Below are 17742 nucleotides of genomic sequence, written 5' to 3'. Positions count from 1 at the left end.
TGCAGCTTTTTCTGTTCCTTCTACACTCCGGCTACAACCTGTTCACAGAGTGCGACTTCCCCGACTCCATGAATGCGGCAGTGTTTGGTTACTGCTCAACCCTCATCGTCCTCTTCAGTAACTTCTATTATCAGAGCTACGTCAACAAGAAGAAGCAGAAATAAGTGTGTCTGCAGTACTCCATGATGTCCACTAGAGGGAACAACATGCCCACAGTCTGGATGTTGTTCTCTTGGTGCTCATCATTAAGTGACAGGCATGTACAACTAATGTGAACGTTGAGTTCTCTCTGCATTTTCTTTATATTTTATATCATAAAGTGTCAAATAAATGGTTTAAAAATACATGATCATTCAATTATTTATTTCTTAAATTGAGAAATGACAAACATTCAAATGATTGCTGTAAACAAACTGTACATTTTATACATATAACATAAAGTAGGTTGTTTTCTCTGCATTATTGCAGAAATGACTGTGTTTACGCCTTCCTCCAGACATAAATCCCCTCCAAAAACAACAACAAAAACATTCCACCGCCAAAACAACACTGCAAAAATGATATATTCTTTTTAACACTTCAGTCTAAAATGGATTGAAACATGTAGATTAGATAGAAAAGAGGGAGGGGTTTAAGTTCCATTCAGGAGTTCTGTTTGAAATGTATATATTAATGTTGAAAAACCTGCATGTGTACATGAGTTCTGAGTTTAAGAAATAAAGTATGGATCGTTGAGAGAAATGGACTTCCGTGTAATTTCATTCCTTCATTTAAAGTGAGTAAAAATGATTCCCATGAGAGAAGGGAATGCAACTGTTGAGACATCCTCATTTATACAGCGTCGTGGGGAACTACTTTGTAAATAAGACAAGTAGTTAATCAGATTGCAGCATACATCTGTTTCATCTTGCTGGTTTCACATCCATCTGACAGCTAAACGGGTCAGAATAAGATTGTACAGGATGTAGAGAAGAAGGAATCCAAGTGTGAGAGGATGAAGGACCGTAGAGTAGGTGTGGTGAAGCGTGTCTTGCTCCAGTGATGCTCTATGTCTCCGTGTAGACGGAGGGCATGTGGCTCAGGCTGCGGTCGAAGTTGCCCACCTGGAAGAAAATGCTCTCCTCTGGGCTGGAGAACTGGCAGCCTGCGCTGCCTTGAAGCTCCTGGCTCAGGTTGAAGCCTGGAACAGACATGATAAAGAGCAGTTTGTTTAAAATGTTGATGAAATCATTCACCATCGGTGAAGTCTAGGTAAAAAAAAAAAAAATGTCCTCACCTGCAGTGCCAGTGTTGCTAGTTGACATGTGGTATCCATTGTGCTGATGGGAAGTGTAGGCGTGGGAATCTCCTGGGACGTGGACACCACCGACCGTCTGCTCCATCCTGTAGGAGTCTCCGAAATGGAAGCAGCTCTGAAAGCTGCCTTGGTATTCTAGGAAATGAGGGAGGATGATAAAGACAAAGAAATGAGAAAAATACAACCAGACTGGATCGACTGGAAACAATCACCTTTAGACACTGGTGGCAAAGCCAGTACGCGTCCGCTCCATCCGGATGAATCTTAACGTGGATCTTAAATCATGACAATGTTGTAACTGTTTTTGTGTGAACTGCACCAGCCACATAGTATGTAACATTTATCCCCATCGTCTCAGTTTGGACCGCAGGAGTCACAATAATGGGAATGCAGAGCTTTTATGCAACTTCCTGACCACAGTGTGGTTAGAGAGACGTCCATGTGTAGATCTTTACAGGGAAAACAGTGTTTAAGGCATTAGGAAAAAGGCTCTGGAGTGACGGCTGAGCCTGCCATGTTAGGGCGCTGAGAGACAGCTGAATACATGAGCCAGCATTTTGTTGGCTAATTCAGCTCAGGGAAAAAAGGCTTCCGGCATGTGGTTTCCCCCACTGTGTCTCTACGACTCTAATCTCTCTCTGTCCTAAAAATGCTCTGACAGAGCCACAGGGCAGTATCGCTGCTCTACGAGACAACTTCCTCTCTTTGAGACCTTTCATGTGGGTCTGCTTGTACAGCAAGTGTTTGAAAAAGGGCACAGGGGTGGTCTTATGTAAATCCCCTCATAGGAAGTCATACAAGAGTAGTACTCGGGCTACATATTACTGAATCACCTGCAACGTGAACAACTTCAGGATATTAAATTGAAAGGCCAATGAACATTTTCAGATTCAAGCCAAAACAGATTTCCTGAAACAAGTGACATTCGGCCTCACCGTCGTTGGCAGACTGATGGTGGTGATAGTGAGAGTAGGGCTTGTGGTGAGGGTGGACATGCTGTTTCTCCAGAGGAGGAGGTGGTGTCTCTGTTGCCTTCATTCCTGGAGACATGAGGGGACCCGACACCCTGGAGGAGACACAGAAAGGGTGGGTGAAACTAACATTGAAGCCTCTCGATCCTTTCTAGACAGTCTCACTCATTTCACAATAGAATGCTTCACGCTTTGTGACATCCCAATCAAAGCAGGATCTACATGGCGGCTTGCTAACCGCATGATCCGAAGAACCCAATGGAGCAGTTAGTGATCCTAAACACACAGAAGAAGAAACATTCCAGGCGTGTGGAAACTTGGGCTCCCGACACGTAATCGTCCTCCTACCACATATTATGATGTTAAGTCAACAAACAGCAGAGTGTGCATTCAAGTGAAACCAACCCCCCCTCACACACACTGCCCACCACTGCAGTAACCCCAGGCTTTGTGGACGAGAGAGAAGAAAGCACAACAGTGTTTACTTTTACGACGACATGTTTGTGACTTTGTGGAATCAAGCAGCTTAGAGAACAATCGGGGTTTCCACATCGCTTGGTTTTTGTGGAAATGCATCATTTAAATAAAGGTTCGTCTATGCCATTGGATGTATTTTTCATTTGATACAACGCTCTGAAATCACATTTAATGATATAATTTCAATTATACCATTTAAATCAAGTGCACTGACAAATTTTCTTTAGTCTCAACATACAAAGGTCATGCGCTGTGAAAACCACAATCTGGAGATCATCACATTTATGTCTGACTTGGACAACCTAAAAGGAAAAGTTCAGCATTTTCTTTGTTTTCCCAAGAGATCGTACCCCGGAGGAAGACAGAATTGCATAGCGTAACGAGGCTTATAGGGAATCAATCTAAACGCCGATGGTGTCATTATTATATAGCCATTACATTATATCCATAACCATAAGTTCAAACAAAAAACATGTCTATTGCCGCTTTAATCTATACAAAAATACTAACAGGCTGTATGTATTTAACGAGATATGACGTTTGTATTAGTGAGCTCCAGAGACAGATTTTGTTACCGTTGGACAGATCCAGGCTAGTCTTTATGCTACAAGAGAGATATTTAATGTGCTTCATGTTCCGTCTTCATAAGATCACAGTGATACATTTAGAACTGGTATTCAGGTATTTATTCAGACACTAAAATATGAAATGTGAAAGGTAACAAGGAACTGAAAATGACCACTGATTTAACAACTTATTGTATACTTGATATTAACTTCATGGAACAGCAATCTGGTACAAATCCAAACTGATAGCCAATAGACGTGCCCTTAAAAAAGGAGCTGGTCAATCACCTCCCCAAATATTCAACAGCTACTTAGAACCCTGTCATGACTGCATATCAGGAATGCCAACACATAAACTGCTGCTGCTGTGTTAACATGTGCTGCTGTGCTGTGGAAGCATATGGTTCGCACTTAGCGCTATATGAATGTGATGACAGAGGGTTGCTGGAGGCAGCCGAGCCCTTAGATGACTGCACACTGCTGGCCTGGCTGGCGCCTGCTCCATGACCTACTGCTCCATGCACGAGGGATGCTCCACCCAGCACTCAGTGAAGGGCATTTGCCAGAAAATATCTGATGAAGGGAGATGGTAAACAATGTCAAACAAAAGTGCGAGAAGCTGCCAATGCTGAATATATATGACACTTTACTTAGCTGTAAGACGTAACTTCAGGCTCCCAATGTTCATCAATAGAGATCATCATAAAACCGTATATAAAAAATATGCATCGGCATACTCTTTTCATTACTCTCAGAAGAGACATCATGCTTTTGCTCCTGTATGTCTTATTTTTGTTTTCCTGTCTGATAAACACATGAAGGGATCCCATGAAATGCAGTGAAGAGATGGGCTTTCAGCCAATGAACATCTGAATCTGGGATTCCAACTATAATAACAACCAGTAGTGGAAAGTAACTAAGTACATTTACTCAAGTGCTGTACCGTAATACAGTTTTAAGGTACATTACTTGAGTACTTCCGATTTTTTTACTTGTAATGGGGTATTTTTATAACAAACAAAAAAAAGGAACTCACATTTTGCAGGATTAACACATCAATACAATTTAAAATTTAGGTTAAAAAGAAGGACGTCTTTGGGAAAGACAGCTGAGTAACAAAATGATTCTACATTGAAGGTTTTCACTCTCAGTGCCTTCTACTTATCAACATGTTCATCTGGCTCTCAAATTTAAGTGCTTAGCTGCATATGGAGTGCACGTGACCAAATTGGGGAAGCCTATGTGGCACCTTGTGTTAGTCAAGCTCTGGAGAAGCTAGCTGTTAGCGAGCATGGCTAATCCATGTGTTGGCAAAGGCCCAGTGCGTGGCCATGTGTTCCTGCAGAGAGCGGCATTCCCCCAGGAGCTGCTGTCAGCACAAACTCAGGAAACAGTTATACTGTTCATATTTTTACAAGCTGCCTCTATGTGCAGCTAAAGTGAATCATAAGCTAATCACTGCCAGCTGCCGCCGGCCCTGCTCTCACTGGGCTCTAGCTTGCTAGCACCTCAGGCACGAGGTATGAGGGGAATCTTTCATATGCCACATTAATCTCTCCCCTGATACTCATCTTCACTGACCATCCTGCACTACTCCGCTTTTTCCAGCCGGCCCACCCACTCCTGTCCGGCTGCAATGAGAGAGTGATTTGACCGCTGACCTGTTGATTCCTGAAGCTAGAGGTGGAGGGGATTTTAAGGTGAGGCTATCAGATTGATGGACGAAATTTAATAAATATTTGAAAGGTTGAGAGGTTAAAGAGAGCGTGAACGGATATGTAAAATACCCTTGTGTCCTGTCTACTATAGCAGATGGATGTGACCTTGCATGAAGATGCATGAAGTGTCGGAAGGAGATGGGTGTGATGAGCTCGACGGTTTATGAGACCACACTTTTTGCTCAATGGGAACACAACTCAGTGACTTCGACTTGAGTGGCCCAATGAATGTTTCTGTGAGTAATACGGGAAAGCTGATGTCATTCTGGGAACAAGTTTTGATTCAGCACAGTTCATTAATAAACAGCTTAGAAATTATATAGCAAGAAGGTGAAAAGGACTTCCAGCCTGGACTGTTTGCTGCCCTAACGCCACACAAGACCAGGCCAGATAACTCGTGTTCAGGTATGCAGGTTCGGACAACGTCGACCAGAAACATTACTACAAGTTGATGCACTCTTGTTGTGTTAAAGACAGACTGTCCTTGGGGCCTTGGCTCTTTGTGCCGAGGCATGATGGGATGGAAAGAAACCTGAAGATTCATGAGCAGTCCTGCTCTGCTGCTCGTTCGTCTTCCTTCACCTGCAGCTAACTGTTCCACTAGGGAGCGGGGATCAGACCCTGTCCTCCATAGACCCTACGTTCTCCACAAACACCCTCTGCCTCGCCTCTCATCTTTTGACCATTAAGCCCCTCTGATGGATGACGGGGGCGTCTTTGGCACAGATTGGTGGGAACACTTCTGGTTCTGCTTAGCAAGCTAAAGCTGCGCTTGAGAGACAGACTAAAGCATCCTGGCTAAAGCTAAAGCTAAGCCAGCCCTGCAGGCCCCGGTGTGAAGAACACAGCCAGGGCTCTGGTTATTTCTTGGGACCTGAAAGCTCCGCATTAGTCCCAGAAAGATAACCGCCCTGCTCAATACAAGGAATCCGTCCTTAAATCCGGCCTTCTTGGAGGAATTTGACAGTAAATCATCTGAATCCTTCCTGAGAGCTAGCCGTTTGTATGACGGGTTAATTGAAGACCACACATTAATAACTGAGCACCACAAAATGAGTGACCGACCACAAGCTGCCATGAGCGACAACCTCAAAAATGTTTTCGTTCGGGCTGTGAGATTGACGTTCATTTTCTGGATCACTGCAGAGTGATAATGGCTGGAAGACAGACCGTGTAGAGTTACGTGCCTTGAACGTCCCCGTCCCCCCCGCCCGCCCCTTCAGAGCAGGAACTCTTAATGTAGCTCTGTGCCGTCTCTGCCACCACTCTAATTCAATTAGCCTGTGTCAATCACTGCTGAGGTATCAAACCACCTCAGACTAATATTTGCGAAGGGGCTCTAATATCAATACGCAAGTAAAGGCTGCAGCCTCTCCCCTTCGCAATTATATAACCACATATGGCTGAAGCAGTGAATGACAACATTTACCACCCATCTCTCAGTGAGCACAGGCCGCCATGGTCGAATATCCATCTCTATGAGAGAGGCCCTACATTCACATGCCACTTGTGCCACGCCGATTGCCAAATGTATTTTAACTGGCATATTTTAATATTAGCTTCAGAAAAATGACACTGGTATTTACAAAGTAAAAGGAGTCTAAATGGCCCATTTCAGCCAGAGTAAACACATTAAGCTATGAGGTCAGAGGCTGCCACACTAGAGGCAGGTTAGTTTGATAATTTTGTCAAAATGTTTAATGTCCTGCTAAACCGTTTGGGAAAAACAAGTGCGGTGCTGATATTGACTTTGGCAGCAGCCTGTATACTCAAGGCTTTAAACATGTAAATCAAATGCTCCATCTTCAGGCAAATGTGAGTAGACGTTTCATGCCCGGCTGGTTGTACCGTAGGTCCCCAACTCCTAACCCCACCCTCTGTCCACACTGATGAACAGATATGGCACTACAGTACGCGTGTGTGCATTTATGACTGCTTTCAGGTCAAACATCTTGATTTGATGAAATCTGTAAATTGGGAAACTGCAGCAATTTGAAATGCATTGTCATCACGTCACAAGTATGTCGGAGCTTAAAGGTGGGGAAGAAACACGGTAGATTACTTATATGGCATAATAGGCACTTCAGTTACATAACGAAAAAAAAGGGGATACTCACTGCTAACCACTCACATTCTCACACACGTACACACAATGTTCAGATGTTCCTCATCAAGCACCCAAACGCACGGACCCACGCCTCACATCCAATAATGTAAGCCTGCCAGCCCAACCGCCGTAACAGCGTCCCCCTACTCAGGTCCTTTTCACTTTCCATTTCTGTCCTCACGCTGGTAATTGTGCATGCCCGCAGAGAAGGAGGCACTGAAACCGCGAGGTCATTTCAGCGTTTGCCTCCAGCTTTCAAGGCTTGAAACAACACATCACCTTCCAGATGCTTCCAGGCCAACCTGGCGTCTCTGAGCGGCACTAGGACGTTTACATCCAGACGGTTTCGCTTGCGCCGGCCCGCTGCACTGTTTGTGCTGGAAGTCGAGCAGTCTGCTGTGCCTCACACCCCAATCACACGCAATCATGTGTGTTTCCTGGATAAACTAAATGTAAACTCCTCTCACTCACACAAGTACATATGCATGCAAGGCTCTCAGAGTAAGAAAGCCATCAAACCTCATTCTGTCATACGTCTGTGCTGTATACACTACCATAAAAGTATATATACACACACAGACACCCAAAGAGCGGACCACAGAGTTAAAAGAAAGCACGTTTACGTAACATGATAACTTTTGTAACACAGGGTTTATGATGCTTGATTCCATCCACTCTTTCTCAATGTTATCACACTGTAAAAGACTGTTTTCCTTTCCTACCTCCCTGGTTTTCAGCACATTGTTTAGTACAGTACACACTGAGCCTCCTGACGACACTCGGGCTCTGTAACTCTGCTCTGCTGGCTCTTGGGGGAAATCATCGACATTAATAGGAAACATGTTTTGCGTCTCACACACGAAGAACGCGTGAAAATAATTCAAGTGTCCTTGAGCAAGACAATTGCACTTCTATATGTTGCAGGTTTTCCACCAATCTTGGATACTCTCTGGTATCTAATGTAAGAGATGGCTTTCAGAAATGTGTTTTAGTGCGGCAATTAATGTATTCTCGTTACAGTCAATTCATTTCTTCATGAAATGTACCAGAAATTTAAAACAGGACTGAGAAGAAACTCCTTTTCTTCTTTGCCAAAGATGTAGCAATACTGGCACACTTATTAAATCATACTAAATAGTCTCTTTAGTTTTATTGCTTTCTCTTTAAAAGTATCCCCAGTTGAACTTATTTTCACAATTGTCTTAAAAAATGCATCATCTTTTAAGATGGGACAATTGAATGCAGTTCATTGTTTGGTAATGTTTTCTGTTTTCAAATTTGTTGATTCATGTCATTTGAGAATAAAACACCAAACGATGATTTTATGACAGTTTGTGCCCATTAAAGTGCAAATCATGTCCAGCCAAAGGGGTTTGTTCATCGCACTGATGCTCTCCTGTCCAGTGGAGATGGGGGACCTTATGAACACCGATTCCAGTGCCAAAAATAGAGTTAGTGATGTGTCACGTTGACCCTGTGGTGACCAGCACAGCCCCTCTTCCCACGAGGGATGTCTTCAGGGTTTTGGAGTCGAGTTTGTTTCCAGTAAGACGGCCAAATGGGATCATCAGCAGGACTGAGAGGCTTAACCTAACACGATCTAAGTGGGTTCGCCCCGCGGGTCTGTCTTGATTCAGGAAGATAAATAGGTGAAAAACAATGGCAACGCAGTGGGTCATTATCAATGTAAATAATCATTACACCATCGGTGAGATTAAAAGAGGAAGAAAGTTGTGTGTTTTTATAATTATACGGATACTTACATGTTAATGTGTGAACATTGTAAATGAATCATATTTTTGTTAGAGACTAAGTTTTAATGTTCCCGTTAAGCGTTAAGAGTGTTTTACTAACTTCAGCTTGAAAAGTTTAACCTCACCAGTCTGTGATGTCACATGATTTTACCAGAGATATCTGAGTTTACTGCAGAGGCCAATCAGAATGGTCATTAGACAAGACTGTGACAAAGTACATGACTGTAGATTTTTCCATTTATTAATTGGGGGATGTACACTAATACCAGATTAAATGTTTGTAATCCCCCCCCCCTTTGTCTCCCTCGACAGTGACAGGGTAAGTATGACGCATCTCCACAGATGAGAATACATCTTTGCTTGACATCCACTCACCCGTCTCTCGTGCTGTCCATGGCAGCCAGCGGGGACAGGTGATGAGGGCTGCCGAGGTCCCGGTCCAGTCGGTGTTGTCGGGTGGGCAGGTCAGCGGTGGAGACGGAGGTGTTGTTGGGGGTAGGGGAGAGGAGCTCCACTGAGGCGCTGTGATGGGGGGTGCTGGAACCAGCGTACAGGCCTGAAAGACAAACAAAGCTAATTCAGTAAATGTGCCAAATAAACTCCAGGGCCCTGCGTTCCGTCTTTCCTTTGAGCAAATTAAAAGCCATTTCATGGCAACGGGATTTTGTTTTGACAACCTTCAACCAATCAGAGAGCTCTGTAAAATAAAATGCTCTGTTTGTAATTTAGGGTACATTGTTTGTGCTGCCACGGGGATTGCCTTGTTTGTCTTTTCAGCTGTTCGTTCTCATTAAACAATAATAGACTAAAATGTTACATGTGTTTGAATGCTGACTTCGAACACAGGGCATTTAAAAGGGGGAATATGGTTCCTGTATAGTAACTGTTTTGTGTGTTTGTGCATGTTGACAATCACAGTTATGGTTATGTTAGTTGGCGTATATGTCGTGTATTTCTGCATGCACATATATCGTTATGATTAACATTTTGTTTACACAGTGGAAGTTGGGGGGGGGGGGGGGCATCATTTTCATGTGAAGCTGGCTGCATGTTGCCAACTTTTCTACTGTTTCAAGCTGTGGACTCCAATTTGACACTGATCATTTTTCCTATTCAGAATGCATTGCAGACTAGGGCTTTTTGCAGACCCATGAAACTGGGAAAATAAGTTTGTATATTTGCATTTAGTAAGCGGCCAGTGTTCAGCCATATGTGCGCTTGTGGACAATTTCCCTGAAATCTGTGTCAATTTGTCAGCACATTGTGCATATGTCTTCCAGTACTTGGAGCCGCACTTGCTTATACCAATCAACTAATATGCTGTAAAACAATATTTCCATCAGTTCCCTCTACAAGTGTTCACTGGTTTAATCTGTTGTCCCATGTTGCTCCAGAGAGAGAGAGAGAGACGACTGACAAACCACAGTGAAAATCAAGAACTAGAAACCAAGTCTTGTTAAGAAAGGTAATACTGGATCTCTACTCGTTCTCCCAAAACAATAAATCTGCTCTCTCCATCATCTGCTCCGTTTATCGTCTGATTTCTTTCCCAGCATCCAGGAGGAGAGCGACGCGCTGACTTTCTGTGGCAGTTAACCAGCGACGAGAGGGGATGTCAGGAGGAGATGAAAGGAAAGGAAGAAAAGATCGGCGCTCCTGGTTTTGCCGTTTCCAGGCCCAGCTGTTCTCAAGTGGAAGCATGCTGGGGCCTGATCTGACAGCACTCTGAAATGGTTACAAGCTTGATTCATTACCCCCAAATCATCAATCACAGAGCTTAAATGTTTTCCCCTTTAGCCCCAACATCTGCTACCAGACCGGCAAAAACAGTCGACAAATAATGGCTGTGATTGCCTCAATTTCATCACTAGTTCCTTGTGGAGGGAGAGTGAAAGGATCTGATGGTACTGATGGGTTAGTAGAGGATTATGTTCTGACGGTCTTGTGTATTGTATTGGAAGAAAGCTCTGTGCGAGAGGGATATGGAGAGGTATATCAGCCATTCAGCATAATAGCAGAAGCATGTAAACTTCTGCATTAAAACTATGATAAATCCTTCCTCTGGGTAATCAGTGAACACTCTAATTATGCTCTATAAAACAGAGAGGGGCTTCTCGTAAGTCTCGCTGCAGCCATGTGAATAAGAGCAGACTTAAAACCGGCGAACAGGAAAACAAGTTTATCTCTGACTGGAAGCATGACTCATTTTCTGCTCCACAAGTGTTAATGATGGGATAGCTGCCCACTTTGCGCCACCTATTCCATGCATCCTATTGGCCCCGGAACAAAGTGAAACTCATGTAAATCGGGATCCTGAATGCCAACATGCAACATCTTTGCTGGCCTCGAATAACACCGCATCCCTGAACGCTTTGGCATCGGCTCACGAGTGAGCTCCTTGGGGCTTTAAACCATTTAAAACAAGAGAGCAAGCAACATCCACTCAGAAACAGAGGGAGGCCGAGGGGAAAAAGCCAAGACTCAGAGGCCCGGTTCGACATTCAAAGACAAGTTGAGAGTACACAGTCGTCAGCGGTGCGCTGAGTTCCAGCAACAATAACAGAGCGCAACGGGGAGACTGGATAGAGTACAGGCGGAAAACAAGGACAGATGTGTCCATAAAATGAGGGAGCAGCGGGGAATCTCTCTCTTGTCTTTAAGATGGCTATAATCTATTTATCTCTCTCGTGTTTCCAAGTAGCGTTGACATTTGATGATGGTCAAATTCATCAATTAGAAAAATGGAGGTTTAGAGGCCACATGCGATGAATAAAAGTTTCCGTTTGTAGCGGTTTGTAATGGATTCTGCAGCCCTTTGCATGACAAGATGCAGATATCACCGTATTAACATGATACGGTTATAAAATACAAAGCAAACAAACAAAAGTGCCAGGTTGTTAAGACTTCCATTTAAACCTAAGTAACCAAATGGAGTCTAAAAAATGTTGACATAAAATGTGTAAAAGCAATTAAACATAAATTATCGTGGTGTAATTTGTTTGTGTTTGAACAAAGGCGCCATACGTATGAATTTTACTGCCTGATGGCACAAAATTATCATATTACATCTGCAGGAATGTTGACATGGCTGCTGATGACCACCAATGAATCAGTGATTGCTTTGCCAGGTGTCGGGATTTCTGGCAGTCAGACCACACTAGCTGGCCTGTTCTTCTGTTTTGGAACAAATACTCCCTGACCATCGATATTTTTGAGACATGGCCAGTCTCTTGCACTCACATTTTGAATTGCTCAACCACAGTTAATTGCGCTACTTCTGGTATCATATGACATGTTGTATTCAAGCCAAAAAGGAAATGATAAAAGATGTATTACTCATTAAAAATGTTATATTTAGGAATTTATGCAATAATTGACATAAATTCGAACACTTTTTGTGAATGGAAGGTGTCACAAGAAGCTTTAAATCAATATGGATTAAATTACAGCATAGACGCTAGATTTGTGGTTAGAATTATTAAAAATGTATAAGACGTATATGATATAAATGCATTAAAATGGGTAGTTTACGATAGTAACTTTCGATCCACCAAAAGGTTGGTGTGCCCTGGAAAAAGGACAGCTGGAGAGCTTCCAGAATCTAACATAAAAATATGATTTGTGGACACATTAATTCTGTAGATACCTCGACTTTACTACTTACTTACTTTTGGAAAAATCTGAAAATAACCGTTTTGAGAAATGGAATGTGAAGTTCAACAACAAATACTGGATATAAGGTCCCTTTTGAGTTATATGGCTCTTAACCTCTGTAAAAGGACGAAAAGGTTATTTGGTTCAAATAATATTATATGGAATTGGGAGAAATAGTGCCAATGGCTAGTAATTGACACATATCTTGAGACAGAAGAAGAAAAATATTATGGAAGTTACACAGAAAGAGACTAGAGACTTTTATGCTGAAAAAATATCCGATTACTCAAAGCCTTGATAAGGGGAAGAGGTTACATAATCAGGGTGTTAGATGACAGAGCAGCATCCTGTGTGCGCACCTGTGAAGATGTCTTGGCCCAGTCCAGGAGAACGACCATCTTTGCCGTTGTAGAGGTGCTGCGAGGAGGTGGAGCTCTGGAGGTGCTGCATGGACAGACAGTCACTCAGAACGTCCTGCTCCAGGTGAGGACAGGGCCGAAGCTGTCAATCAAAAACATAACAATAAACAGAGAATGTTTACAAGAAATGATGTTGAGTCACTCCATCTGGTTTGAAAGATTGCACAAGGACAAAACACATGCAAGATTACACAATGTCTATTTGTAGGCTGGACCCCATGTGGGGTGTGTTGTTTTTCCGTTTTGTTTTCCCTTTTTGTGCAATAACGTGATAGTAATGTTAATTTGAAACAGTAACTCTACAAATGAGAATACACCATCAGTCAGGGGGAACCGGAGGAAAGATCACACACTCCTTTTTGAGCCATGCGTTGGCCTTGGACATTGTGGGTAAGCGATCACTGTACCAACTCAGAGCCAATGCGAGATTGCTTCTGTTTCTCTCACTGCCAACAGTAATGGGGGCAACTGAAGACACATTTCAGCTGGAGAGTCGCTCACACGCAACGCAGAAGAAACCTACACCTAAGGAAACTTGTGTCAGTTGGAGAAATGGGACATCTGCCTTACAGATCAGTGGGACAGCTGACCTCTGTTGTATACATCAGTGGACGTCTCTGTAATAAAACACTACAGTTGCTGAGGTACACACCAGGCCTGAACTAACAACAACATATTTCCTTTGCTCAGGAGATTTACCTTCAAAGAACCTGTAAATCCAACCCTGGGACAAGTCTATAGCTGATTATCAAAAGTAGGTAGAAATAAAGGCATTTTAAACCAGCAGTGTGTTAAACAGCATGATGTGTCAGAGTCAAGATAAGGACTAGTGAAGGAGGAATCTAACAAAAGTCTCAATGACATCTATTTGGCTCCAACACGTGATCCAGGACAGATTTACTAAGCATTTATAAAAGCCTGATATGATCATTCTTCTCCAACATGTTGTCCACAAACTAATACAACATCAATGAGCCACAATGTTGCACTGGGTTCTTTAATTATGATGAACAAACGCGTAATTACACTAACTAACCACCATTGTAATTAAAATCTACCCAGTTTACATCATCATTCATCATTTAAACATTGATCAAGTAAGACCAGATATTTCAATCATATTCAGTTAACTCCTTTAATCTTCAATTTAAAAGGATTCAACTGCTGTACAATTTCATCTCATTTATTATGCTTTGTTCACAAAAAACATATTAACGGTTTTAATTTAATGATGCGTCAACGTCAACTTAGGAAATACTAACGTTATAACTAATAAGGTTGAACTTAAGAACAACTGTGGAACTGGCTACTAATCACTTGACTCCATCATACTTGGCTTCAGTAAATCAGGAAAGCATCATATGAACTACTTTTAAATGATTTGATATAACCATCTTGAATAATACACATTTTTTTATATATTTGTAAGAAGCGATACAAATCTGCTGTTCACCAAGGTTTTAACATCCTCATCTCAACCTCACCAATCTGCCCACCTGTTTCTCTGTGTCTGTCTGTCCGTCCATCCATCCACAAATCCAGCCTTTGTCATTCCACAAAAATAAGTTCCTCATATTATATGTTGTGGTTGGAAACATTCTTCAGCATTATCACAACAATCTACTCTAACTTCTGACTATTCCCACAGAGTTCATCGACAGCGATGAGCCAAGTGGACGGACAACAACGTTATTTGTGCGCGACTTAAATCTTTCAAGATGATTTATTTTTATACATTTTATAAATTGTATTATTTTTATATCATCCACGTTATGATTTCACACTTAGATACTTAGATACTGTATGTCAGTAAGTGTGTATGTGCCTGTCCTCCTGGGGAAAACCCTGCAGAACATTCATCACGTGTAATAAAGGCCTGTTCTCCACACAGCGACACTGCTAACAGTTTCTCTGGGCTGCTCCAAGAGTGGAGTAAGAGCGTTTGTTTGACATTTGTCCATAACATCTGGCCACTGGGGTATTCCGCAGCACAGCTTATTAACAATGCTACAAGCACACATGTGTTTCCCTTTACGGCGCTAAGCAAAGAAACACATCATCCAGACTGCCACTATCCAGCCCCTTCCACAACAATGAGCCCATTCTCTGTTATTTACCCACTTCCAGTCAGGGAAAGAATGGGCTTTTGACCATGAACACGACAGAAATGTGGTCAAACCTGATCTATTGTTGGGCAAACGATTCTCAAAGACACCCCTCTACCCGGCCTCCCAAGCCCTCAATTAAACCAACTAGATGGAGCTGCGGATAATGCACATCAGAACAGGAGAGATTACATAAAGTGGTCCGTTTGTAAGACCTACCGTGCTGACTTGAATGTAAGTCATGCTGGAAGCTGATACAGTAGCTCTTGAGCAGGGCACTGCAGGGATCTACTCTGCATGATACGCAGGCAAAGCCAAACACATGTATGTATTGTAGCAAAATGAAATGCAATAGATAATGTTCCTTTAATTAATTTAAGTTAGAGACACCTCATTCATCTCTCAGTTGGTTTTATTTGATGTAAGAAAAAAGTAAAATGTCAAGTTACAGATGTCGAACAAATTACATTCTACTTGACCACACCACAGTGTTTTTATCCTGACATCTCTTTTCCCATTCCATCACTCTCTTGTAGGAGGTGTCTTACCTTTCTACGCACCTGTTGCTCTTTGGCCGAGTGGATCTTGACGTGTTTGCGCAGGGAGCTGGGATCTGTGTAGCGCTTGGTGCAGCCGGGGATCTGACATGCGTACGGTTTCTACAAGCAGAGAGGAAAATATACTTCACACACCAGGTTTAAAGTGTGCAATACATGTATACAAACATTATTATAAGGACAGAGACACATGGAAAAAAGTTGGGCAGTTATTTAAGAAGACGTGACAGAGAGTCTGATTGCAGCCGCGGCAGGGCGTTCCTGTCGCACATGACAGGAAAATGAATGTAGATCATTGTTTTACGTAGAACAGGAACTTTCTACTAAACTTTAGAACTACATTTCTGTTTTGCACAGTAACTTTATTGTCCTGTTCATGTCTCTCCTCCTGGCAAAGTAGTCTGCCAGTGGCGGGGAGTGAGCGGTACGTTCACAACTACCAGCTAGAACCAGCTGTGCATTGAGAAAGTAGGTGCTCTTGTAGCCCACCAGCCAATCAAAGCAGTGGGCGTTCGTGCGCTCCATAGGAACACGCCGCCGCGGCTGCTTTAGGCTCCTGGCAGAAATTGAGAAATTAGGGTGTGAGTATGCAAAATGTATACACAGGAAGTTGGAAATCTGTTAAAGTAAAGGAAAAGGAAAAGTCCTACCTTTTAGCTGAGAATGACAGAATTTGAAGTAAGAAGAAGGGGAGGAAAAAAGCATGAAAAAGAAAAAAGAAAAGATCTGTTATAAAATAATCAATATGAAATTATCTCCCTGTAACGTTTTTCATTTAAATCCAGGACTTTGAAGCGTAGTAACGAACCGACTCTCTTGATACAATGCGGCAAGATTAATATAACTATTGATAAAGTGTGCACAACAGTCAGCTATTATATAGACAGACATGGTTAGTCGTTTTTTTTACACAAACAAGGAAATATTGCTGTAAAATGTTCTGCATTGAATATTGTGAAGCAATGAAATAATTAATTTGTATTACTGCTCTATACCTTCAGTGTGCATGCTGACATACAGACTGTCTGTAAGGACGGAGATGTAAGATTAGAGCAACGGACATAACATCTGTGAAACGACTGCACTGTCATGAGTTTCCTCATCATTTCACATTCTTCTCATTAACCAAGCAAATATAGCATGTAGCTAGCTGATTGAGGGATTTTTCCCTTCACATGCTATTTTTTTTTTTCATTCTCAGGAATATAAGTTGGCCATTAAAGTGTAAGAGGATACGCGTCTTTATTAGCTCTGCCTCCAAACTCAACCTTCTCTGTAAATAAGCCATTGTTATTGCAAGGCGCTTACAGTGCCAGTCATCTCCACCGTGTTTGTTTTGCCGAGCAACGCACCCAATACAGCGCAGAACCTTGAATTATAAAAAAAAAATAAAAAAAATAGCACAACTTCTGTGTAGAATAAATACCATTAAAGCTTGAAAATGATTTTCGCTCAAAGTGTTTTTGGCAGGGCAGCCAGCTGGGCAGGCAGGAGTGAATATCTTAGCGGGGTGTTAATGGGAAGCTATAAGCATCGGGGTCCCAGATTAGCTGTATCACTTGCCCTACTGTGGAAAGAGTTTGGTGGTGAAGAAAAATCCCAAAATGATAGAATAACACAAGTCTGCATTCAAAATTCTGCTTAAGTAAAGATTCTCAGTGATTTATTATAACATGTACCAAAAGCATTGGCCAATGCAGGAAGGTTAACAGGGGGAAAATATTCTGGAAATATAATAAAAAAATGATAAAAATCTCTTTCAATTAAAGTTTTGCAGAAAGTGGTGAATTTGAGCGTTTACTGATTAAAATAATTCACACTGTTTGCCTACAGCTCTCTTTCTACTTGCTCAGCATCACTGAGGCTTTATTCTCTTTGGCTTCTTCAGCACTTGCTCATATAGTCTGAATCCACCTCTCTGACTTTGAGGTATAGTGAAGAGAAAAACAAACGTCTTCCCATCGTGTTTAGGAAAAATAGACGCCCTTTGAAACAAACTGACTGTTGCCATACGACTTAAGAGTAACCTGTTACCAACTTTAAGGCTCTCAAAATAATTGTAAATAATCTTCATTCGAGTTGAAGAGTTGTCTGGAGAGTTTTGTTCCGTCACTGAA

The 17742-nt window shown here is 42.2% G+C and overlaps 1 protein-coding gene across 2 annotated transcripts in view; it reads right to left on the bottom strand.

The window, feature by feature from the left end:
• Positions 1-350: 350 nt before the first annotated feature.
• glis1b (GLIS family zinc finger 1b) overlaps positions 351-17742 on the bottom strand; it is a 65876-nt gene continuing 48484 nt past the window's right edge. Inside the window, exons 6-11 of one of the 2 annotated variants that reach the window (XM_031863927.1) lie at positions 15617-15727; positions 12904-13045; positions 9266-9446; positions 2233-2363; positions 1277-1432; positions 351-1180 (exon numbers count right to left, since the gene is read on the bottom strand). In XM_031863927.1, the coding sequence (XP_031719787.1) occupies positions 1047-1180; positions 1277-1432; positions 2233-2363; positions 9266-9446; positions 12904-13045; positions 15617-15727 (855 nt within the window). In that variant the 3' untranslated portion in view covers positions 351-1046. The remainder of the gene's footprint in view (positions 1181-1276; positions 1433-2232; positions 2364-9265; positions 9447-12903; positions 13046-15616; positions 15728-17742) is intronic. The other variant, XM_031863928.1, reaches the window with a different exon arrangement.

This window comes from Anarrhichthys ocellatus, unplaced genomic scaffold (genome assembly GCF_004355925.1).
Source record: "Anarrhichthys ocellatus isolate YVR2014 unplaced genomic scaffold, GSC_Weel_1.0 scaffold30, whole genome shotgun sequence".
Taxonomy (NCBI): Eukaryota; Metazoa; Chordata; class Actinopteri; order Perciformes; family Anarhichadidae; genus Anarrhichthys; species Anarrhichthys ocellatus.
Note: the sequence above shows the minus strand (reverse complement) of the source record. Positions and strands in the feature narration are given on the sequence as shown.